Raw genomic sequence first — 24,851 nt, 5'->3', positions numbered from 1 at the left:
AGGGCGCACTTGGTGGTCTGCCATTTTGCATATCGTTCATTAAATGCGTAAACAATAAGTATATGAAATTTCAGAACAGCAAGAATGACGTTATTATGCTGCAAATTTTACCTGTTTGACCGCCCACCCCCGCGTTAGTTCTCCGGACTGACTCGGCAGATGGGGATTTCGCATTCGGCAACACTAATCCAACAATAAGAACTGTGACTGCATCGAGTCACGTTGACCCCTATATAGCCAGCTCTTAGACTATTGTCTTTGAGGACTCTAGCGAGAGAATCACGCTGTACCATCTTACTATTTGCCAAAAATAATACATTCAACATTTCATTTCCAGATGAAAGATACGGTCCCGACCCCGTCGGGGGGAAGTGGAGGGGGGGGGAGGATGAAAATCGCGGACGGGAAAGAGAGAAGGACGAGAAGAAGGAGGAGCAGAATAAAAACAGGGAGGACAAATTGGAGAGAGCTCTAGCAAAAGTAAGTTATGTTGAAATTATGTGTGTGTACAGTATTATCTCCGTAAGTGTTCGCTGGTCGGGCCGGCGTTGAGCTCCTGTCGTGAACAGATCTCTAATTCCGAGTGTTCGTTTCTCGCTTCTTCCTGGCCGAAGGGGGGAGCGAGATGGAACGCTTTGCCTGCGCGACGGCCGCGAACGCAAAAGACGGAGTGTCAGGCGTCCGAAAGACGGAGCGAGATAAAACATCATCCCGTCGTCTCGCTCGCTTTCAGTGGCTCTCGCTCGCTCTCGTTCCATCTCGCTCTCGCCTTCGCCGGGCAAGAGTGACACAGAAGTGGTGGAGATACATAGCAACAAACCCGTATCGTGTGCACCAAACCGAACACATACGGAGACAATACTGTATTATTATTGAAAGTGGTATAAGTCGATCTGTAGCTAAAAAATCGTTTGTTTTCTTTAACATTTTTATTGATTATTATTCCATAATAAAATTACACAAGTTTATAGTTTTAAAAACATTACCCGATTTGATTTACGGATGCGAATATTTTGTTGATTCAAAAGCATACCCTTAAATATCCCAATGTATGAATAAATGGACTTATACCAGTTTAAGAAATAACGGCTCATATGTAGGCGTAGAACTAGAAGATGTAATTTTTATGGTACTGTTTCAGTTGAAGAAGGAGCTGAAAATTTTGAAGTACGGCCGTGGAGGCCGCCGAGGAGGCCGCCGAGGAGGCCGCCGAGGGGGCCGCCGAGGGGGCCGCCGTGGGGGCTGCGGCGGCAACCCCATTATTATTAATAATTATTAATATTACAATATAAATATTAAATATTTAAAAATATAATATTTCTAATTGATCAATGATTGTTCATTTTCTTTGTTTCAATGGAATGTAAAATTTTCTCATTTTCTATTGTATCGACATGAACGTTTCAGTAACATACTGCTGAGATTTTCCAGATGAAAATGAATTTAAACACGGTATAAATCGGATTATTTTTAGCATTATTAGATTAGAAATGTTTCGCATTTATATTTAATTATCCGATTTATACCGCATTTGAATTCATTTTAATGTGGAAAATCTCAGCAGTATGTTACTGAATATTGAAAACGTGACATTTTACATTTTATCAACATTGTACGCCTCTCCAACCGAGATTACAAGTTGCCGCAGAGTGGGGCATTTCGGGTCGAAACACAGCACAAAACATTTTCTCACCCAAATCATATATTTATCGTTAATTTTTCCATTTCATTCAGTTAGGACGTATGCTTGTGATCCTATTGGTACAGAAAAATTAATGAAATTTGTTTATTTAATGGGTCATAGTACTTTTTTACAAATTGCCGACAATATCGTGCACACTGTACATAGGAAAAAGTTCCGCATCTTTCACATGTAAAAAGACTTCAGTTACTTTGAATTTCAATGGCAGGAAAGGCATTTTTGTAAAAAAAAAGCGTCATAGACCCCTTCTCGTCCCTCTAACTACCTCGTTTGAACTCCCGTTAAAAATAAACAATGAAAATTGGGACATTCAGTAAGATATAATTCCAGAAATATCAGGGATATCAAAATCAAATTTGGTACACTTCAAATACATACCTCAACACTTAATTCCACCAAAAATTAGTTGAATTAAGCAAACAATAATACTATAAACAACAATACAAATTCTGAAGAGTTTCGTGGTTCTCTTCTTCGAAACCGTGTAGTCGCGTTAAAAATTAATGAATATGAAAAACAATCATAATACCTGCAATCAACTACCTGTAAAAGAAAATTTGCAGTTTAGCGATATTTTTGTAAAAGGACTTAGTGCCGTGTTTCGACCCCAAATGCCCCACTGTGCGCCGCCGAACAGCCCAAATCCTCGCTGGTCGGGACCGGCGCGGCGTTGAGCTCGTATCGCGAGCAGAGCCCTAATTCTCAGTGTTCGTTTCTCGCTTCTTTTTAGCTGATAGGGGGAGCGAGATGGAACGAGTGTCAGGCGTCCGAAAGACGGAGCGAGACAAACAACATCTCGTCGTCTATCTCGCACCACCTTCGCTCGCTTTCAGTGCCTCTTGCTCGCTCTCGTTCCATGAGACAATACTGTAGTATCTTTTATTTGACTTTATCCAGATATTATCTTTGCCCATCTCTGTTCTCCAACTGCTTCGCCGTGATTCATTCAAGCCTCCTCGATGGAAAAATATTGATAGGGGAAATGCGGCAACAGCGCGATTCGACTCTCGATACGTCTCGGCAACTATGTCTTTCCTACATTTATCGGGTAGATTGGACTTCCACCGGTTTTGATGGTACAAGGCACGAATATACCATCAACGCCGGTGACGGAGAAACCTTGAAGCTTCATTCTGTCATTTTTCGGGCTGTCCTGAGTACACGATTCATAAATTCATTATTATTTCAACGTACGGTGCTTATTAGCGTTCAAACGGACCAGACCACCCTGCACGAAAGTCTACTGAAGGCAACTAAACCCGCAAAAACGTCCACCGTGCCGATTCCAGGACGAAAGTTGTAATTTACGGTTTGCTTACTACATCGCGTATACGCAGGCCCGGCGGAACCATGCGCCGCACAAGGGCGCCAGCCGAATGGGACGCTAAAAAAACTAGATCGTACGCTTAATAATAAAGGAATCTAACACCTCACATAAACTAAATATAAATGTAATTATTTTAAACATATTAAATAGAAAACAAGTGCAAAAAATTGGGGACAACAAAAATTTTTTTGCACAAGGGCGCCAGCTAACCTCGCGTCGGCCCTGCCTACACGTCACGCTGGTGCTACATGGCTGCAGTGCACCATTAGCGCCACCAACGGAGAAGCCTTGAAGCTTCATTCGGACAGTTTTCGAGTCATAAATTCATTATTATTTCAAAGTGGGGTGCTTATTAGCGTTCAAACGCACCAGACCACCCTGCACAGATGTCTACTGAAGGCAACTGTACCCGCAAAAACTTCCTTCGGGCCGATTCCAGGACGAAAGTTGTAATTTACGATTTGCTTACTACACGCGTATACGTGCACGCTTTTCCTAGCTTGTGTGAGCGTACTCACACATTCAAAGGCCCGCGGAGACGGCCCCCTTAAGGCACCAAACCGATTTGATGCATGTCAGGTAGCTATTGACATTGCATGTGCAGCAATATATGATGAACCTCAAACGTATCAGGAAGCAGTTACTGGTCAGAATGCCAGGGAATGGAGTGATGCTATGAAGGAGGAAATAAACTCGTTAAACAAACATGGAACTTGGACATTGACACCTGCACCTCCGGATCGGAAAACTGTAGATTGCAAGTGGGTCTACAAGATTAAAAGAAGATCAGATGGGAAAATTGAACGTTTCAAGGCACGATTATGCGCTAAGGAATATTCACAAAAAGCAGGAATTGACTATACGGAAACGTTTTCTCCAGTAATTCGGTACGATTCAATTAGAGTTCTTCTGGCACTTGCAACAATCTACGATATGGAAATTCTGCAGTTTGACATAAAGACTGCATTTCTTTACGGTGATCTGACGGAGGAGATCTATATGAAGCAGTCAGAGGGTTTCCAAAGCGACGATCCAGAAATGGTTTGCAGGCTGAGAAAAAGTCTGTATGGACTCAAGCAGTCTCCACGATGTTGGAGTCAGAAATTCTGTAAGTTCCTGAATCTATTCAATTTAAAACCATTAGATACAGACAAATGCGTGTATCGAGGAATACTTAATGGAGTGGAGATTTGGCTGGCGCTGTGTGTGGATGATAGTATGCTGATGAGTACATGTTCTGATACATTAGCACTTCTAATACAGGAACTCGGTTCGCAGTTTGAGATCAAGATAGATCATTCAAACTGTTTTGTTGGGATAGAAATTAAACGAGACAGACAAAATAAAAGAATGTTTCTTGCTCAGCAGGGGTATATTGAACGAGTTCTGGCCAAATTTAACATGCAAGATTGCAATCCACAGGCAATGCCAGCAGATCCAAATACACAGTTGCAGAGTGCAAGTCAAGATAAAAGTCTTAAGACGACTTCGGGTGTACCATACAGAGAGGCTGTGGGAAGTTTGATATTTCTTGCCATTGTAACGCGGCCAGACATCTCTTTTGCAGTGGGTCAAGTGAGCAGGTTTCTGAATGATCCATCTGAGGCGCACTGGACAGCAGTGAAGAGAATTATGCGATACATCGCAGGAACTAGGAGCTACGGTATTTGCTATCAAGGCATATATAATGAACTTTTGGTATACTCGGATGCTGATTTTGCTGGAGATGAAGAAACTCGGAAATCTACAACGGGATATATCAGTGTCCTGGCTGGAGCGTCGATTACCTGGTCATCGCACCGTCAAGGATGCGTAAGCAGATCCACAACAGAAGCAGAATACATTGCAGCTTCATCAGCAGCCCAGGAAACAATGTGGCTGAGAATGATGTTGACTGAGCTTCAAGTGATCTCTGATGAGCCCACTAAGCTCTTTGTGGACAACCAAAGTGCAATTCGTTTGGTGAAAAACTCTGATCACCACAAGTTAACTAAGCATATAGACATTAAGTTTCATTATATTCGAGATTGTGTCGAGAATCAAAGTATATCTGTGCAGTATGTATCTTCTGAAAAACAGTTGGCGGATTTCTTGACAAAGGCTTTGCCAAGAGATATGTTTTGTTCAAATCGAAGGTCAGTATCAATACTCGATGTAAATGAACAAAGAGTGGGAGTGTTCTAAATAGCTTTGTTCATCATCTAGTAATTTTAGTTTATGGTCAGTAACATTGAGTATACCAGGTGGCGCCAGTTTCGTTTTATTTCCGTTCTGTTAGGTTATGTCACATCTTTTATTTCCAGAGTCAATGGTCTTTTTCGTTATGTACCAGTCTCAGTTTTTCCTTTGTGTGATATACATGGCGTCTGATATTCTGTACAAGATATTATAATTAAGATTCTACAATTTGCTTTATCCTGTTCTTAATAAATATAATATACGCAACAATTTATATTATTATATTCTATTTTTTCTGATTGTATATTTTCTTCTATTTTTTTGCGATTTATATTATTATCTTCTTTTTTTGTGATTTATTTGTTTCATGTACTTGGCGTAATTTTGTTACTTTTTTGAAGTTTTTTTATGGGGATGTATTAATACTATTCAACACATTAAATTAGCTTGTACAACAAATGAGAGAAAGGTAAATAAAAGAAAGGGCATATCGCTAACCGAAGTTTGTTACACGAGTACATATCATAGTCATATACACATGAAAGATAAATATGAATATTTATCGCAATTCCTTAGATGATTACAGTAATTAGCAATTCAATTAATTGAAAATTTTGAAGTCAAATGTGGAATGTAATTCAATTACGGCGTTATTTAATTGTCATATAATTAAATTACACTCGAAGACTTTTTTAAATAAACGGTTGTGTATTCGAAAGTATATATTTTAAAGTTCTTGTATATTTTTGCAATGCAATATATAAATAAATAATGGAATTATAGACGATCTCCCGGTAGCCTTTTTTTTATTTAAGCACTTTATGGTGACCGTGACTGTAGCTTTGACCTGGTTCGAACAAATTTAGTTAGTATAATAAATTATCAAGTGCTTAATCGGTCATTATCCCGAAAAATTAATCTAAAATAAAATGGCGACTGTTCATGCCGGGAGATCGTCTATAATTTCATTATTTATAAGGCAGGACCCCTTAAGGGGGTACACCCGTTTGAACCCTCGGGAAATGTGTGTATTTTGTGGATTTTTTTACAAGTCAACGGCTTGATGCAGATTTTCCATTTTTTTACTATCTTTACATAGTATTAGGAACTACTAAAAAAAAAGTTTTAGTTAAAAAACTATTGTTTTTCAGAAGTTATGGATACGTATCCGAAAGTCTCTCCATTTTGGACGGCTAATCGATGGCTCTAAAAACTCGCACTACGTTCAACCAATTCACTTGCAATTTTGCATGCAGAATCATAATAACATTCCACATCGTACAACGAAGGCATTTTTTATTCCGATTCCCCGTTTATTATTTATAAAGAAAAAAGGTGGATTTTTCTCTTAGAAAAATCTAACTTTACCTTTGATCTCTCACCATTTCTTTATTTTTCAAAATTTTCAAAATCGACTTCGTTGGACGGTAGCTATTGACATACTTTATAATTTTTTTTATTGTTTTTGATTTCACACACGACATACAGCTGTTTTCAGGGCCACCGATTAGCCCCCTAAAATCGAAAGACTTTCGGAGGTGTATGCATAACTTGCCAAAAATAATAGTTTCTCAACTGAAACTTTTTTTATGAGTAGTTCATAATACTATGTAAAGATAGTAAAAAATGGCAAATGTGCATTAAACCGTTGACTTGTAAAAAAATCCACAAAATGTATACATTTTCCGAGGGTTCAAACGGATATACCCCCTTCATACATCAAACACTCACGCTCTATACGCATTCAGCATATCTTCCTGCCACGGAACACTTCCTTCTCCTACAAAATACTCTTTATAACGGTCCCTATTTTGCTTGGCAGAGTTATTTAAATTACCACGATTAAGGGGTTCCAAATTATCCATCTGCACTACATCGTTTTGATAATTCCCCTCCTGCCTACTCCTGTTGTTCGTTATATATGCTACACTCCGTCTTCGTAAGAAATTATGGAGAACGCAGGTAGCCAATACAACATATGATATATTTTCCACCTTCATATTAATTGCTGTATTCAATACTCGAAATCGCGAGGCTAATATGCCAAATGTATTTTCCACTACGTTCCTAGCTCGGGATAATCTATAATTAAATATTCTTTTATCATGATCCAATTCCCTTTGAGCATAAGGCTTTAAGAAGTTATTAGTTAAAGGAAACGCTTCATCGCCTACAAAGACGAAGTTTAAATTGTTCATTGTTTCATTATTCTCCGGCAAATTTAACTGCCCGTTATTTAAACGCCTCATAAATTCAGTGTGTTCGAGAACACCACCATCTGATACTCTTCCATTTTTGTCGACATCGACAAAAATAAACTCGTAATTTGAATCGACTAACGCCATTAGTACGATGCTGTAATAATTTTTATAATTGTAATACAAGGCCCCGGAATCCGGTGGTGGAACAATTCTGATGTGTTTTCCATCCATAGCACCTCCGCAGTTGGCGAAATCCCATTTGTCATGAAACCCTTCGGCTATTTTTTCCCACTCGTCCTTGTTATTCGGGAACTATGACAAAACAAAAAACAATACAAAAATAAACAAAATTTAATTTCCTTGTTATTTCTTATGATATTAAATTATATGTGTTTTTTTTTTGTACGAAGGACGAAGAAGTGGAATCGCAACCGGGTCCAAGCAGCCATAAACGGCCGGCTGGCCAAATTTCTCGCTGCGGCAAAAAAAAAAAGAAGCGATGATGCCTTCATGAAAGTTTTAGAAACTTGCGCTGTCGCGCTGAAGAATCCCACTATCAGCCGGATAGAAATATCCGAGTATGAAGTTACGGGAATAAAAATTGCCAAGCAATTGCAAAGGATGGACCCGGAGCAGGCAATTTATGCCGACAATATCATAGCAACTGCGTTGAGAAGAGGGTTGTTAAAAACACTAAAACCCCACACAGATGTCTGTGACAACGAATGTAGGCTCTATGCTGGGCCGAGCCGGGAACACCCGAACGAACGTCAGCAACAGTAATTGTAATGATATACAGTGGGGGACAAAATTATGTGGACACCCTTTAAAATCGTATAACTTGTTCAAAATTGGTCCAAACGTCTTGAGTTTTTTTGAGAAGCTAGATGGATTAGTTTGCTAAGTGACGTGTTTCGTCGTTTTGAAAAATGTTGCGATTGGTCGGAATTGCAAAAAAAAATAGGAAAGATCATTTTTAAAACGACGAAACTCGTCACTTAGCAAATTAATCCTTCTAGCTTCTCAAAAAAAATCAAGTCGTTCGGACCAATTTTAAACAGGTTATACGATTTTAAAGGGTGTCCACATAATTTTGTCCCCCACTGTAATAGGAGTTATAATAATAATAATATGAGTTTTATAAATACGAGCGCGAATTATCATTTCATTTGTGACGTCCCACTATTTTTCGCGCGGTCCTATTCCAAAAATCTATTATTAAACCTCAAAACCACTCCACCGAAGTCCCTGAAACTCAACTCTTACCCCATCTCCTCAATCGTCGATCACCTTGATGTTGTACCTTAGCGGTCCCCAATACAAGATGATCGATACAAAACTCCACCTCGATGATGTATCTTAGAGATCCCCATCACGAGATAATCGTTACAAAAACCCTTCGCCTATTCGCCACATGAGGCACGAATCCTTCCCTTTAAAACGAATTCAAACAAGTCCATCGTTACAAAAACCATCTTAAATCGAGACCACGTCTCAATCCCCTCTTTACGACTCACAGAGTCCAAGCCAATCTAACCCCTTTCCTATAAAACACCCGAAATCCATACGACGAGTTGAGTATCTCTTTTCGCAGTCATAAAAACCCCAGAAACCTAATTGCGACGTATATTTGGCGTACGTGACATAAATACGTCTATTAATAGACGTACCGTTTATAAAAACCCCGGAAGTCCTACTACGACTTATTTCTTAAATATGTCAAGGTCTTTACCGCGCGTACCCCCCGCAATACTCCTGTAAAATCTTATAGATACGAGGTCCTGAGAGGCCAGAGCGATCATTTTTCTGTCACGAAAGTCCGTGAACAACTAAATTATATCACGAAAAGTTTATAATTGGATGATTCCAAAAGTGTTCAAATCAGTGCTCTACGGCAACTACCGTAAGCAATTATAATTATTAATATTGTTATTCATCTCCATACCATTGACTATTATTATTTTGTCTATCAAAGCTTATTGCGAACCTTCATTATTTTGTATTACTAACGTTTATTACCTATATATTCTCATTAATGCTTTCTTTGTGTATATATATATTTTTGCATTACTATTCTTATTGTATTCCATGTTATATTGCATTCTAAAGCTTATTGCGATCATTTATATTTCATATTAGCAACGCTTATTGCTTCTATAATAATCTCATTTGCTTATATCTATGTACTTCATATTCATATTTTCATATTGTGATTAATTACTATCTATATCAATGTCATGTGCCAATGCTTAAAATCCCAAGCATTAGTAATAAACCGCTTAGTTTTAAATCACGCTTTGAATTATTGTGTGCACCCTTTGGTTACAAAGATCCCAAACAAACAAGCTGCCGCAACAGCTGATTTCTGTTAGTGAACGCGAGACGCTTACTCTGTTTACAAACATACTATTGCATGAGCCGAATAATATAAAGGTAAATCCAATTACCGAGCCAAAACTAAAATAAGACCTAACAGGCGTTTCCAGGGTGTGTATTCGCCTTTTAAAACCTTCCCTGGTCGATTAGAGTGACGGATTTAATATTCGCGCCTAATCCCCTTCAAAATCCTCAGAGTGCTGGATTATAGATTCGCGCCTGAATTCCTTCAAAATCCTCAGTGTGCTGGATTCAAGATTCGCGCCTGACGTTCCTCTCCTTCAAAACCCTCAGTGTGCTGGATATAGATTCGCGCCTGAATTCCTTTCAAACCCTCAGTGTGACGGATTCAATATTCGCGCCTAAGTTCCTTCCAAACCCTCAGTGTGACGGATTCAATATTCGCGCCTGGTCTTCCCCCAAAAATCTCAGAGTGCTGGATTTTAGATTCGCGCCTGTCTTTTTCCTTCCCCATAGTCATCGTTCCTAAAGACCTCACCCGGGACGTGACACATTAATAAATTATTACCCTTACCTTTAAGAACTCTGTCCTTAGTGCATAATACAGTGCTTTGCATGTCTCAGGAATTATTTTGCATAACGCTGGAGCTGATATTCCTGTCGTAAATTTCAAATCTTCATAGGAACGCCCAGTTGCCAAAAATCTCAATGTAGCGATAAGGCGTTGTTCTGCGGGGATACTTTTTCTCATAATGGTGTCCATTTTCTAGATTCGGTTTTGAACTAAACCCAGTAGATCATCAAACGCCTTACAATCCATCTTCAAGTAATTCCGATAATCGTCCGGATAATTTTCTCGCAGTTCTCGAAGAAGAGGCTGATCATTGCAGTCTCCGCGGTATTTTTTCACCCAAACCTGGCGGTTTCTTCTTCTGCTTCTTCTTCGGTCTGCTACTGTTAACTGGACAGCAGCAGCAGCAACAACAACAACAGCCAAGTTCCGGTCATTGTTTACCGCAAACATGACAAAACTTTTGATGCACTTTTTTAAACCACGTTCTTCACACAGGCTTTCACTTGAAGTGGTTCGGTGTAACGATAATAACCACAATTCAAGGAAGTTAAACCAGAAATAACAGTTAATAATAACAATTAACAGTAACAATTAAAAATAACAATTAAAAGTCACAATTAACAGAAACAATTAACAATACCAAGTAACGGTAATAAATAATGGAGTAGTAAGACAAGGGGGATTCTAATTCAAATTTGAGTTTCAAGGTCATGATCATGACCTTGAAACTCAAATTTGAAAATTTGTTTTTTTGTCGGCGGGCTGGCGGCGGATGACGTCATAGAGATGGCGGAGTGGTGGGGGGTATCATCGAGGAGGAGGAGGAACCGCGGGGTGACGGTGCGGGGGTATCATCGAGGAGAAGGAGGAGGAACCGCGGGGTGACGGTGCGCTACTCTGGAGCGTGGTGGTACAGACTGTCGGTAAGGAAGGAAATATTAATTTTATGATATTAATATAAATGAAAAAACTTCTCGGGGCGACGGGGCTCGAACCCAAGACCTCCGCGGTACGAGTCAGCCGCCTAACCAACTCCCCCAAACGCCGTCTCTGACATTAGTCTTTTCCGAATGGTACATATAGCGAAACCAACGGAGCGTCACATATGTGACACACACACACACACACACACACACACACACACACACACACAACGTCGACGTATAATAATTTATTTTTATGAGAAATTTTATCAGAAATTGTTTCGAACGATGTCGGGAAAGATCGGCGTTTCTCGACACCGCGTTTTCGAGGGAAAGAGATGGAGCATTACTTTAAAGTCAAAATTCTAGGAGGGAAAGAGACACCACTACATAGGGGATAGAATCGCATGCATTCTAAAGCTAACAGTATTTCAAAGCGTTCCGATTTAACGTCGCTGCGTATCGCGCGATCTCGCGTAATTCGACTCCTCTGAAGCAGCCGTGCAGGGTGATGTCACTTGGCGGCGCGAAGAATGAAATGTAACACAGAAACGCGGAATCTTAAAATTAGATGGCGGGGAGGATGATGGGTGAATGCAATGGAGAAATAATATAGGTTTAAGATATATATTGTTACAAATCATAAAAGAATATAATTTAATATTTTTTACTACGAGCATCATGCACAATATGATTGATTGCACATGCTAACAATTCACAATCAATCAATGAATGCTGTTCGAAGTGTTCGCTTTCAGAAATTAATTTTACATAATCTGTTGGCGCGGTAGCGCTACGTAGAACGTCTACGAAAGTGGCATATTTACTGCTTACAGAGTACATATTTTCAGTTAGCCACGTATACATATGTTCAATGCAATGATTGTACGCGAATAATTTACACATCGTGGCTTCAGTCATATATATGACAACGCGATTATCGGTGATTTTAATAAGTTGATCATCATGCATATCGTCTTAATCTAGCGTACATGCAGAAGGTTGGAGGTTGAGGAGGGTGAAGAAAAAACAGTTATGCATAAAAAATTGATTATATTTTATTTGTGTATTTCCCTCTGGCGTTTAGACCACCAGTTGAATATTTTAAATACATTTTGCATGGCACAGTGCTTTGCGTGTCTGCCACATCGCAGAGTATTAACTACGTTTAGCTTATTTAGGGATTTGATATCCTCGTAGTCAATGTCTAGCGTCTCGATGATCACGTCCGCTCTCGTATTTTCATCGAGGAAATCCATGAGCCAATCGCGTTTCTGCAGCCCTTTAACGTATACGACATGGGGTGTGTCATCTTCCTCGTCGATCGCATCGGCTACAGCTTTCATAATTAGCTGTTTAGCCATACTGTACGGAACGTCTCCATCTTCCCAACGTAGTCCATGATGTTTTGCCACCAACCACCGGATGCTCGATTTGTCGGATTTTGTAAGAAGATATTGTGGCATCGAACTCCCAAAAATATAGTGCGAGAGAATTGTTCCCTTTCGTAGGATAGCCACTTCCTTCGCGACAAATCTTCCATCGACGATGAACCCTTGCAGGTCAACGAATGTTGGTACGACCATTATCGATACAATTTAGAGGTCCGTTCGCTTCCAAGACAGACTGGAGAATGCAGTCTTTCTCGTAAAGCATCTCAATTTTCACGATGAAATTTTGTACGAATTTGGTACAGGAGAGGGCGGGCAAGTAGCGCAGTAATTTAATTGATTTTGCGCACCACATTTGTCAGCGGATTGTATTCAACCACCCGATCGTGCAGAATCAAACAGTAGGCCGTAGTATTTGCAGGTACGTTTTCTTTACAATCAAATTCTATGCGCACGTCCACGGTGCTATTCTTGATCGACTCATTTTGTCGCGAGCAATCAATCACCACGAGGGGGCCAAATTGCAAAAATTGGGCCACGGTGAATAATGTCTCGTTGCAACTATGTCCGTAATACGATTTACGAAAATGCGTATACATGTTAAATACGATGGCGTACCTACTCTTGTCAAAGTCCAAGTTCATGTCATCGTACGGGTAAAATTCCGAGTTGAGAAAAAGTTTTACATTGGTCAATTTGCAGTGGTCAAATCGAGTAACATCTTCAGTCATCACATTCTTTCGAGCAGTCTGTAGAGCAAAGATAATGTATCGCGGCTTCTCCAACTGTGCAGCTGCCTTCACGGCCCACGAATGCTTGGTCGTGCTCTGTAAGAGAGGATACTCGTACAGATCCCACGAGCGAAAACTAATGCTCAGGTTTTGTCCACTTTCCAAAGCATGTAGCAACGACAGCTTATTAACGTCGTTCAGCGTCACGTGAGGCATCCGCCATTGCACTTTAAGTAATTCAATTTCTGGTTCCAACGTCGGCGATCCTATTAGAGAATTGTTATCGTTGCGCGATCGTATTAAAATCAATTCGTGACGCGCATTAATAACCATGCGTTTGTAGTCCTCGCAAAATCCCAACAAATATTTGAGCGGGATGCAAAAATTGAAATGATTTTTCACTATTAGCTCATCGTGCCGTTTCAAGCCCCATCCCGCATTCTCCATATTTTTGTCTTCATCAGATGTCATCGATACATAGTTTTTAAGCGTGCTAGTTATTCCAACGTTTCTGTTGCGATCAATCTCCACACCATTCAGTTCATATCGAATCTCATCAAATATGAATGCCATGCAATTATTTCCCAACATCACCGGTGATACATCATTCGGCTTATTTATCGTCAATTTCCCCTCCAGGTAGAGGAAACTTTCACACGGTAATGTGTATAAATCCTGTTGCTGTATAGGTATTCTTATCTCATCGCTGTATCCAAACGTCGTGTTGACGTAAGGGTTGTATGTGTGAGTCTCAAGCTTGACGATGCGATCATCAAACGTCGGCTTCGCGCTAATGCTTAGAATGTCAGTCATTTTTCAACTTAATTGCGTACAATGAATCCCAGCGATATCAAAAATGCAATGTTCGCAGCACTGAGCCTCTTCTTTTTAGCGTAATCAGAGCTGTTGCAGTTGCAGTTGTTGTTGTTGTTGTTGTTGTTGTTGTTGTTGTTGTTGCTGCTGCAAACAATTTCGTTTGGAAGAAACGTGTTTCTGGAGTCGTTCAACACAAGCATCTCATACGACTGCACCACATGTATTATCATCGACGTCGTCGTACGTGCAGTCTGATGGTAATCTCTTCACCTCGAAAATCAAGCAACCGCCCGTCTTGATCCACAACACGTATCGTTAGATCCGAAATGACCTGTGCGGTGATTGGAAGGTAAATGATCTGCGCGGGCGTTTCCGATATCTTATATCCCGGCGGTACTCTGGGAGAAAATTCATGTATGGTATGTACGCGCTTCCCATTGCTGTACGCGCCAGCGGTCACGCTACATTCTACGCGAATAATGTTCACATTCATGATATTAATCGGATCGTCCGATTCGTGCCACTGTTCCGGTTCTAATACGCGATTCGTCGAGAATCCTAGTAACGATCCAATGTTATTGGGCTTCGTAAAGTCTACAATGAACGAGCAGTACAGCTCACTTTTCATGGTGTTGTTGTTGGGACGCAACACTATAGGATACTCATCGCTGTCGCTACCATCGTTGGCATTGGTGCCATCGAGTTTTTGAGGATATCGCTCGAGTAATCGCTGTTTCAAATACTTGGCAATGGCGTCTAATTCGTATGAACCGTGGGGAATCGTAATGTATTCAAGGCTGGTGCCGACGCTGCTATTGGTCTCATAGTTTGTGGTGAAGTAGAATTTATCGTTGCTGGAGTCGATGTTGGGTATTGTATGGTAAGTTTCAAGGGTTGTTAGACCAAGCTCGTAATCATCGTCGCTCAAATCTATGGGTGGAAAGTAGCTCACCGCGAGGGTGCTACTCTTGCCGGTTAGAGTGAATGTTAACGACATATTCCAAGCTGTACGACTGGACTCGTACTGAATCAAAGTGGTGAGAAGTCAATCCTTAAATTTGCAACCAATCGTTTGTAGAAAGCGTAGACATAGTTGACCACAATTGCTCTGATTGTACTCCTGATAAGGCGCGTGATTGTATTCGATTTTCACGACATCTTTATCCAGATATTGTACCAATTCCTTAGGCGGTCGAAGATTGCCAAAGCTGTCGAAGTATACAGCTCGACGCCCCCTCTTCGCATACGCCACCCAATGAGTCCCCGGTCCCTCGACATTATCCAAATTCACGATACCGCTCTCGTTTCGGCGTACTCCTCCAACAGGTAGTGCATTGCGCATAAAAACACCTCTAAAAAATGGAATACGCATACGTTTTGCCAACTCCCCCAATTGCGCATCTGTAGTTACGCCCTCGGGCATTTTTATTGTCTTTTCGGCGTTTTTTTTTTTTGTTTCGATATTCCCTGTCCGCGCTTGTATGGTGCGAGATAAAGTCCGCGACCTTCCATGGTGCGATTATGACGCTGCATTTCCTGCAGCTGATGTTGCGCCGCCTTATTATCGTTTACCGCCTTGGCGATCCCCGCTGCTCCACCGGCTAATGATCCGAGAACACCTAGCAGCGGGAGAAGTGGTAATATGCCACCTCGTTTTGCCACCGGAAGTATCCGCTTTTGCGATGCTCTCCTTACAGTCCTTTTGCGGGGTTTTGTTTTCATCCCCATTCCGATTTTCGTCTTAGCTTTCATAGCTGCCCAAACAGCTGTAGCAGCACCTCTTTCACCCAGAGTCGAGTCTCGCGCAACGATGCGTTTTCGCGCTTTGTCAGCGAGAACCTTATCTGCCGTGTGCCTTTCACCGAGGTCGTTGCTACGCGAATATGCAATATCGTGTTCGCGACACGCTGCGTCCAACGGATTGATGCCTCGATCGCCTCTAGCCAATCGTTTTGCCAGATGAGTTCCTGGACCACAAAACTGATATCCCGGAATATGTAATTCGATAGGTAACGCGTTTATCGCCCGATTTAACAGACCACAACCTTTCTTTACTCTCTTCGACGACATTCGCTGCAGTTTTTAATCAATGGTGCTGGACCGTCGATATGCGTTCGCTGCCAAGGGCGATTATAATGTTCCAAGCATCGACGATACTGCTGAACCTCAGAATCGACTTTTATATGCTCGGGGAGTCTGTCCCACAACTGATCGATGTGTCTGCCAAACTCTCGCAGTAGAATAATTTTTGATATATATTTCAACTGCTCAGCGGTTTGGTCTCGAATATCACAATTATCCGACAGGATCAGAAGCATTTTGAATAATGAGCTGTTTTGCTTCGGCGCGAGCCTATAAATAGAGCGCACCGCAGCTTCGACGTATCAAAATCATTTTTCGCAGTTCACGGAGAGGATGCGATTCGTGCGACAACCTGTGGCGATACGCGTGACTAATTTTGATGATAAATCGCAAATGATGTCTCCGAAAACGAGACGCAGACACGGTAGCATGCTACCAAACACTATACGCTGCCTCATTTGTGGTCCATCAAATTGTGGAAAGACCAACGTGCTGGTCAGCTTGTTGGAAAGTCCTCACGGCGTGTGCTTCGAGAACCTGTATGTGTATTCCAAGTCGTTGCAACAGCCAAAATATAAGTATTTGGAGAATTTATTGACTGCGATAGATGAAATTGGCTACTTTACATTTTCAAATAATAGTGACGTCATCCCACCGAGCGAATCGCTTCCGAATTCCATTTTTATCTTTGATGACGTGGCATGCGACAAGCAAGATACGATAAGGGAATACTTTGCAATGGGACGCCACTCGAACGTCGACTGCTTCTATCTCTGTCAGACGTATGCAAAGATTCCCAAACATCTTATACGCGACAATGCGAATCTGTTGATACTGTTTAAGCAGGATGGTACCAACTTGAAACATGTGTACAACGATCATGTAAACACTGATATGTCTTACGAGGATTTCTGCGCTTTGTGTCGTAATTGTTGGCAGCGGGAGTATGGTTTCATGGTGATAGATAAAGATAGCGCGATGTCCAATGGGCGTTATAGAAAGGGATTTAACGAGTTTGCGCTACCGTGAGATGCTCAATCGTCGTCAACACATCGGTGGGAAAGCAACGTCTGCGATACAATGATGATTAGTAGTCAGGAGATTAAGGATCGCGAGAGAATAGCGATGGAAATTGCAAAAACCAGCGAATCCATTCGCAGGAAACATCAGTCTTTGAAGACTGACAAGATGGATGAAGATATCGCACTGGAAAAATACTTTAAACCTATTACCGAGCCCTTAAAACATATTGTGGAAAATACTGCTGAGACAGAAGCTGACATATCACCTGCGACGAGTATGAGCATTGAAACATTAACGCCTAAAACAAAAATCCGGCCGACATGGAACGCATCGCGTAAAAGAAATAGTAAACAGTCATACATGTCATTGGAAAATTCGCTCGTAACCTCCACACCAGTTCAGTCGAAGCGGAAACGGTTGAATGTCGCATCAAACGATTCCACGGTTCCTCCTGCGTCAATAAATACATTTCCCGATGTACAGTCGCTCACAACCAATGATGACGAAGACGTGTATGAAACTTCTACCGATGAGTCGCTTGCAGCATCTATTAGAGAGCAACTCCAAACATCCGAGGCGCAAGAAACGTTTCGCAACCATTTCGGTCCGTTGGGACAAAAATACATGAGCGCAATCCTAAGTGGAGATAGGGATACGACCATAGATTATGTGTACGGTGTATACTTTGGTGGTAGTGGAATGATGCTGGGGGATAAGGTTTTCGATATGGACAAGGATGATAATATAATCATAGACGGTGTAAGATATGGAGGAACGCCTGGTTTGTATGAACTGATTTTCAAGAGAATTCCCGATGATGCTATATACACAGATGCTGATAAACAAAAATACAAAAGTATACTGCTGATGACGAATGCTCACAGACGTGGTCATAACGCACAAAACCCCATATTGGGTAACAAGGGATACAAGTACAAACATGTAATTGCGCCACTACTACCCCGTGTATTGACCAGTAAAGCGGGGAAAGGTCTAAGGACATCGCGAGTCATGGTGGTAAACGATAACAAGATCGATTATGTGCACTGGGATGATCCCAACGAGCTGGTGGATCGATTGCGTTTGCTGGAAGCGTCGCGTCAGGCGGGTAACAACTCGCACGACAACGAAATTCTATCGATTATCGAGGAACTCCGCGAGGCAGGCCTCATTATAAATTAAACCGCACGCCGATGATGTGCACTGTATGCGTCGAGATGCCGATCAACAAATTTGGGGTATCGCTCGAGAAGAGTGGAGCAGCTACAATGGACTATTACAAATGGAGCGGCATGCTTCGAAATTATATGCGTGATAACGCTCTTTGCGTGACCGGTGCCGACTTTGATGCAAAATCGCGCAAGATACGACGCGTAGCTCAGCCGGTGGCCGACACAGATGCCGTTAATAAACTATATGTGTAAAAGAGCATTAAACTTTTGAGAGAGCAGCAGGAAGAATTAGAGATGAAGCTGGTCGCGTTTCAGAGAGATATGCTGACGTTGCAAAACAGCGTTCAAAAGATATCGCAAGCATTGAATCCTATCCCACAGCAACAATGCGAAGGAGAATCATGCGAGACGGTTGAACTTGTCAAGAATTTCCTTGGGGCGGTGGAGAGCACATAATGCACGTACACGATAATTATCGCATCATTCGTGGCAAAGATACATCTGCGATCAAACATGCAGCCATTTATGAAATCCATGAGTGAAGAAAACTATGGCCACAAGAAGCTACAACTTGTGGAGGAATTGCACGCTCCAGCTCGAAGACATTTTCCTCGGAGGCGCGTCATAGTGCGTGGATACGATGATCTGTGGCAAGCTGACATTGTAGAAATGCGTCCATACTCGCGATTCAACCAGGGTCACCACTACATACTCACCGTCATCGATGTGTTGAGCAAGTATGCATGGGCGTTGCCGCTCAAGACTAAAAGTGGCGCTGAGGTGACTAAAGCGTTTGCAAAGATATTTAGAGATCGATATCCGAAAAATTTGCAAACCGATCAAGGAAAAGAATTTTACAACACCGATGTGCAGAAACTCTTGAAGAAGCATGACATTAATCATTATTCAACGTATTCGGTGATGAAGGCCTCCGTCGTAGAACGTTTCAATCGAACTTTGAAGAACAATATGTGGAAACTGTTTACGCTCAATGGAACCTATAGATGGACCGATTCGCTACCGCGTCTACTTGCAGAGTATAACGCGCGAAAACATAGAACCATCGGAATGCGTCCTTGCGATGTTACCCCTGCGATCGCCGACAAGCTGCTAGCCACAGTATACAGCAACCTAAAGATCGCTGCTCCAGCGAGATTCGAGTTGGGCGAGTTTGTGCGCGTGAGCAAATTTAAAACCATCTTCGATAAAGGCTATACGCCGAATTGGACAACGGAGGTGTTCGAGATAGTCAAAGTACAGACAACTAATCCCGCGACGTATCTGCTCGTCGATTCCTGTGGAAAACCCGTTGCCGGAGGATTCTATGAACACGAGCTGCAACGCGTCGCCGATCCTGATGTGTATCTAGTGGAAAAAGTGCTGCGTAGAAAGGGGGATAAGGTATACGTCAAGTGGTTGGGGTTTGATAAATCACACAATTCTTGGATAAATAAAAATAATGTATTGTAAAATAATAATAATAATACATGGTTCAATAAATACAATGTTATACATACAAGTTCAAATTTCTTTTTTATAATACTTTTATAATGGAATTTTACAACGGAATTTTATAATGTCCCCAGGGCAGAGTGTCGGTAGAATCGGGTACGATATACCGCTTGTCGTCGTATGGACTTAGAGCGATTTTGGATTCTGAAATGGTGTACACTTTATGCAATTTAGACCGTATGCATGATTGCCTGCGAACCATTTCGATCTCCTTTTGCAAACACTGCGCGTAGTCGTCGAAAGTTATCGTTCTGGCTATGACGTTGGTCTTGACGCCTTTCGCTTTTTTCGTATCTTTTTTACCGTCTACGCGAAGTGCATACATTTTCGCTCTAAGACCTACGAATTCGGTCATTATCATCCCATTATTTTCGTCCTTCATCAGCCCCGGAACCTTCTTATTTAAGCGCGGCATATTATATGTATTGTCAGTAGGATAATCGCTTGTGTCGAATCTATCGATATTGCGTTTCACGGACTCGTAGATATCATCGCATCGAATGTGATAGATGAAGCTATCAGTGTCTGTGTATAGAATTTTACATTTTTGACCATATAGTGGAGACATGTACTCGTGATGAAATTCGTACAAACAAATTTTTGATATGTCTAGAATGCACATACCCACATATATCGGTTTGTTGAATTTCACCTCGAGTTTTCGCAGTTCAACAGCTATTAAATTTTCCGAAAAAACACTTCTGCTGTGGAAATTCGGTTTCGCGATCATTGCCTCCGCGCCATATCGCCCTTCCCAATGTGTTAAAAGTTTTACGTCCACCTGATTTCGCACATTTTCCATAGTTTTACCGAATACTGCGTTGTTCATCAATTTGTACAAATTTTTTTCAAAGTCGTTTGTCGCGCATGTTCTAAACCGTGTATTGAGTTCGATGTAATCGCGGAGCCAGGGAGATTGAGCGAATTGAAGCGCGCGGTGTATGTTTGTAATACGAAGACCGTGACTCGTGCACTGCTGCAGGTTGCGATAATGGATAACGTAACGCTGCTTATCGTATACCGTCACGAGTAACTTGTCCTGTCTGCTGCCAGGTGGTTTGGCACGCGTCGGGCAGAACGGTAGATCGGCGTGAGCGTCGTGCAGACGTTGCGGATATTCCAGATCTACCTCGAGAATGTATCCCGTGGGCGAATCGACAGCGATCGAAGACACGTCAAAATTTGCGACATCTTCGACCCATTGAAATTTGGCGTATGGTAGGGGCTGACACATTGCCCATCCGTACAAGTTGTTCACGTCAAAGTACATCAAGTACGATGACTGTTCCGATGGGTTGTAAGATGACATGTACTTGTTATTGGCGTGTGCGTATCTTCCGGAACATTGGCTTAAACCGCCACGTATACCGCGTTCGATAAACATGACCATATCAATGTCTGTGAGCAATTCGAATGTAATTTTGGTATGTTTTAGCATGGCATCCCACGTAAAGCCAGGTAAAGTATAATAATGCGCTGAATCTAATCCGTAACTCTTGATACAACTTTCGCGAAAATTTTCAAAAATATCTGCCAATAACAAGACATCTGTTTTCAAATACAAGTCGCTGTATTCGCCCAAAGTTCTAATCCTGAAACGCTGCCAGACAATCTCGGCGTGCGCGTAATCGCTCTTGGATACAGTCTCACCCGTTAACGAACTGTAGAATGACTCGCGCGGTGGTAAGCATGGATCCTGCAGCTTGTTCGCGCAATCAAGGTATTCGTATGGAAATACACCCTTTCGCGTCAATAAATTGAAATCTTCGATGGATAATGTTTCAAATTCGGATCGTAAAATTTTTAATTTATCCGCGCTAAGAAAAGATGCTAATTTGTTGAGACTGGTATTGAGAAATTTGTATGAATCGATGAATCGCAATTTAATACATTTTCGCGAGTCTGAGTCAGCCGTATCTTCAACATTTTTTGTGAATGAAATGTACTTTTCTTTCGTTATGGGTAATACGTCAATGCTGCCTTCGAAAGCGGTAGCTATTTCCTCGATAATGAAATGCGAATCGTAGCCGGATAAATTATGGAAAACTATGGGGATGTAAAACGCATTTTTATAATTTAAATTGCACTCCGAATGTGCTGGGCCTCTAAAGCGTCCGGATAGATGGCAATGATCGCGAACTCGTACATCTTCAGCCTTGAATGGTTCTTCGCAAATATGACAGTGTGTTGCATCGCGAAATGTCGCCCATTGTTCGGGAGTTAAATCAAGCATGGGAACATTGTTGGTCAGAATGGGTTTGGCGAAGTTTGCAAAATTTTCCAGTTCGTTGACGAACCATGAAACACAATCCGCGTCGCGGCGACATCGATACGTCGACAGTGATGTATCGTACGAGCAATGCATATAATATGCAATGCTGTGCACTTTATGGTGTTGATACGCGCGCAATTTACTATCCATTTCACCCATTCGGTGATTGTCCTCTGTTTTTTCAATGATGCACTCAAGATCGGCGTACACCACGAAGGGGAGCCGCTCCTTCATACAGTGGTTGCTGAATTTGAGCAGATTGTTTCCTACGCTGGGCAACAGGATGGCGCAATCATTCATTTGCCCGCAGTCCAGCGAATGGGCCTCCAACTTCTCGGCAGATCCAAAGTAGTGCATGCATCTGCAAAAAATCAAAAATTTTTTTATTTAATTTTTTTCAACGATATTTTTCAACGTTTCATAAGTTTATGTACATACCGATCGCAGATGAATTTTTTTTCTCTGTGCCTGCTCAACTGCATGCTCACCAGTCGGGATAAGTCCTTGATCAGCACAAAGTGCCCTACATCGCCGTGCTCATGATTCGGCGTGTAGAGCAGATTGACGTGTCGATCCCTCTTTTGGCTGGTGAGACGCAGCGGAAAGACCGTCGATCCTTTCTCCATCCCGAAGGTGTACACGTTGACGGAGATGCCGTTCTGCCGCTCAAACTTCCCAAGCTGCTCTAGGGACATTGGGAACTCAATGTCTTGGAGATTTAGCACCAATGTATAATGTGGATATGAACTTGGTCGATGAGGGTTTCTTTCGGCGGGATGGAGAGCTGCGACCACTGCCCGCGCGAAGCAGGCGTTATCCTCGGATCGCACGCTAATTGTCGCTTTCTTCATCAATATTTCCCGTGGCAACTTGAAGTGGCACCCTGCGCGCAGCGGATTGTACTTATTAACGTTGACGGTTAGGTTGAGAATCCTCATCAATGCCCATCCACTATCGCGTTCCTGAAACTCTTCCAACGATGCCAGGGTGGGTTCGATGACGCATCGTTGGTACCACTCCTGTAGATCACATGTACCGAAGAGTTCGCAGTTCCGGGTATTGATGCTTTTGCAAGCATGTTTGTCCCCCGCCACAAATTCGCCGTTGAACACAGTGTTCACTTTGAGGTTCTGATGTTTCCTCAAGGCGCCTCGTACATACTCCAGCACAATGGTCCCCGCATCCTCGAGGAAGTTGCGCGGCTCGATATAGTTCGAATTTAACACTGCACCAGTTAATACGCGGGTATCGAACGCAGTGTCTATTTCGCGCCACAAAAGTCCTGTGCTCGAATGTCCAGCACCTTCATGCACGAAACGTCCGCGCAACGAATATTTTAGTCCTTCGAGATGAGCGATTCGAGCAACCAGCGATTGCTGAACACCGATCGATAATCGCGGGCGTTTCACTCGGCTGTGTTCTTCCAACGATTCGATGCACTCGTTGCACCGTTCTTCCCACGCGAGGTATTCTTCCTGTGAAATCAATCGCGCAGATTGATCCAACAATTGGCGTTCTACTTGCGCGAATTCTCCCATGGTTGTAAATGAAATATGTCTTTTCCTCGCAACACGTTGCAATGATTTGAGGCTTTGTGCAGTTTAGAGTGCGCTTTTTAAGACTGATACCATGGTTTGGTATCTCTGCCTAACTCTTTTGGCGTACCCCCTCCCTCGAATGCACCGCGTGCAAAAACGACGATCCGTCCCAGCATGGTTCTGTGCGGTTTCTACCGATACAGCATAATTATTTCTATGATTTGCGCGTATGACGAATTAGCGCGCAAAATCATCCGACACAGTTTCTGCTGACGCCGCATAATTCTAAGATTCGACGCTTTCACAGATATTATATTACATTCAACACGTGTCGAGACTTTTATCCTTGAAGGTGGGGCTCAAATTACATACAATCGCGCGATATGCTGCGATGTTAAGATTGGAAAACATTATGGAAAAATTGGTAGCTTTAAAATAAAATGCTGTGGTGGGGGAGGCAATTGCTCCTCTATTTAAGCCGAGCTCTTGGACGCTATTCCATCAATCGCTCAGTAGCCTCAGTGACTTTGACGGAACAGACGGTACTCCGTAAAAAAATATAGTGCACATCAAAATGTACAAACACAGCTTAAACGATTCATCCTGCGCAGCCGGCAACGATGGTGGGTTTCCAAATAAATGTGAACAACAGCAGCAACAACTACATCATCATCAACAATCCAATATGAGGTATGTACACGTTACTATACACTTTTCATTTACTTCATTCACTGTAAACGCAAAACGACCGAAGTATCAATTTCATGTACTTGTTTCTTACAGTTCTGGATCCGTATCGCTAAAAACGATGAAAACATCGAAACCATCAATCGTACGGATCCTGGGGCGTGATTATCCACTGACTGCAACAGCTTATAAACGTCTAACTATAGGAATTCGCATTGGTATGGATTTGTGTCACGTTGAGATCACCATAGCCGACAATAAAGGCAGCGAGTTAAGCTTTTCAATGTCTACGTGGAAGCTCCTGCTACAAAACGAGGTGGACATACTCCAACGATTACGCAGCAACGCAACATCGCCCCAAACTCACATTATAATTGATCATTTA

General features: G+C 42.0%; 1 protein-coding gene across 1 annotated transcript; it reads right to left on the bottom strand.

Annotated features, from left to right (window-relative positions):
- Positions 1–6,934: 6,934 nt before the first annotated feature.
- LOC143367203 (uncharacterized) lies at positions 6,935–23,782 on the bottom strand. The gene is made up of 3 exons (XM_076808828.1): positions 22,680–23,782; positions 20,622–22,602; positions 6,935–7,720 (listed from the first exon to the last, which is right to left on the bottom strand). Exons 1-3 carry the CDS (start codon positions 23,777–23,779, stop codon positions 6,935–6,937), a joined length of 3,867 nt encoding a protein of 1,288 aa, XP_076664943.1. The 5' UTR covers positions 23,780–23,782.
- Positions 23,783–24,851: the final 1,069 nt, after the last annotated feature.

This window comes from Andrena cerasifolii, chromosome 3 (genome assembly GCF_050908995.1).
Source record: "Andrena cerasifolii isolate SP2316 chromosome 3, iyAndCera1_principal, whole genome shotgun sequence".
Taxonomy (NCBI): Eukaryota; Metazoa; Arthropoda; class Insecta; order Hymenoptera; family Andrenidae; genus Andrena; species Andrena cerasifolii.
The sequence above is the reverse complement of the archived record's forward strand: the minus strand, read 5'-3'. Positions and strand labels throughout refer to the sequence as shown.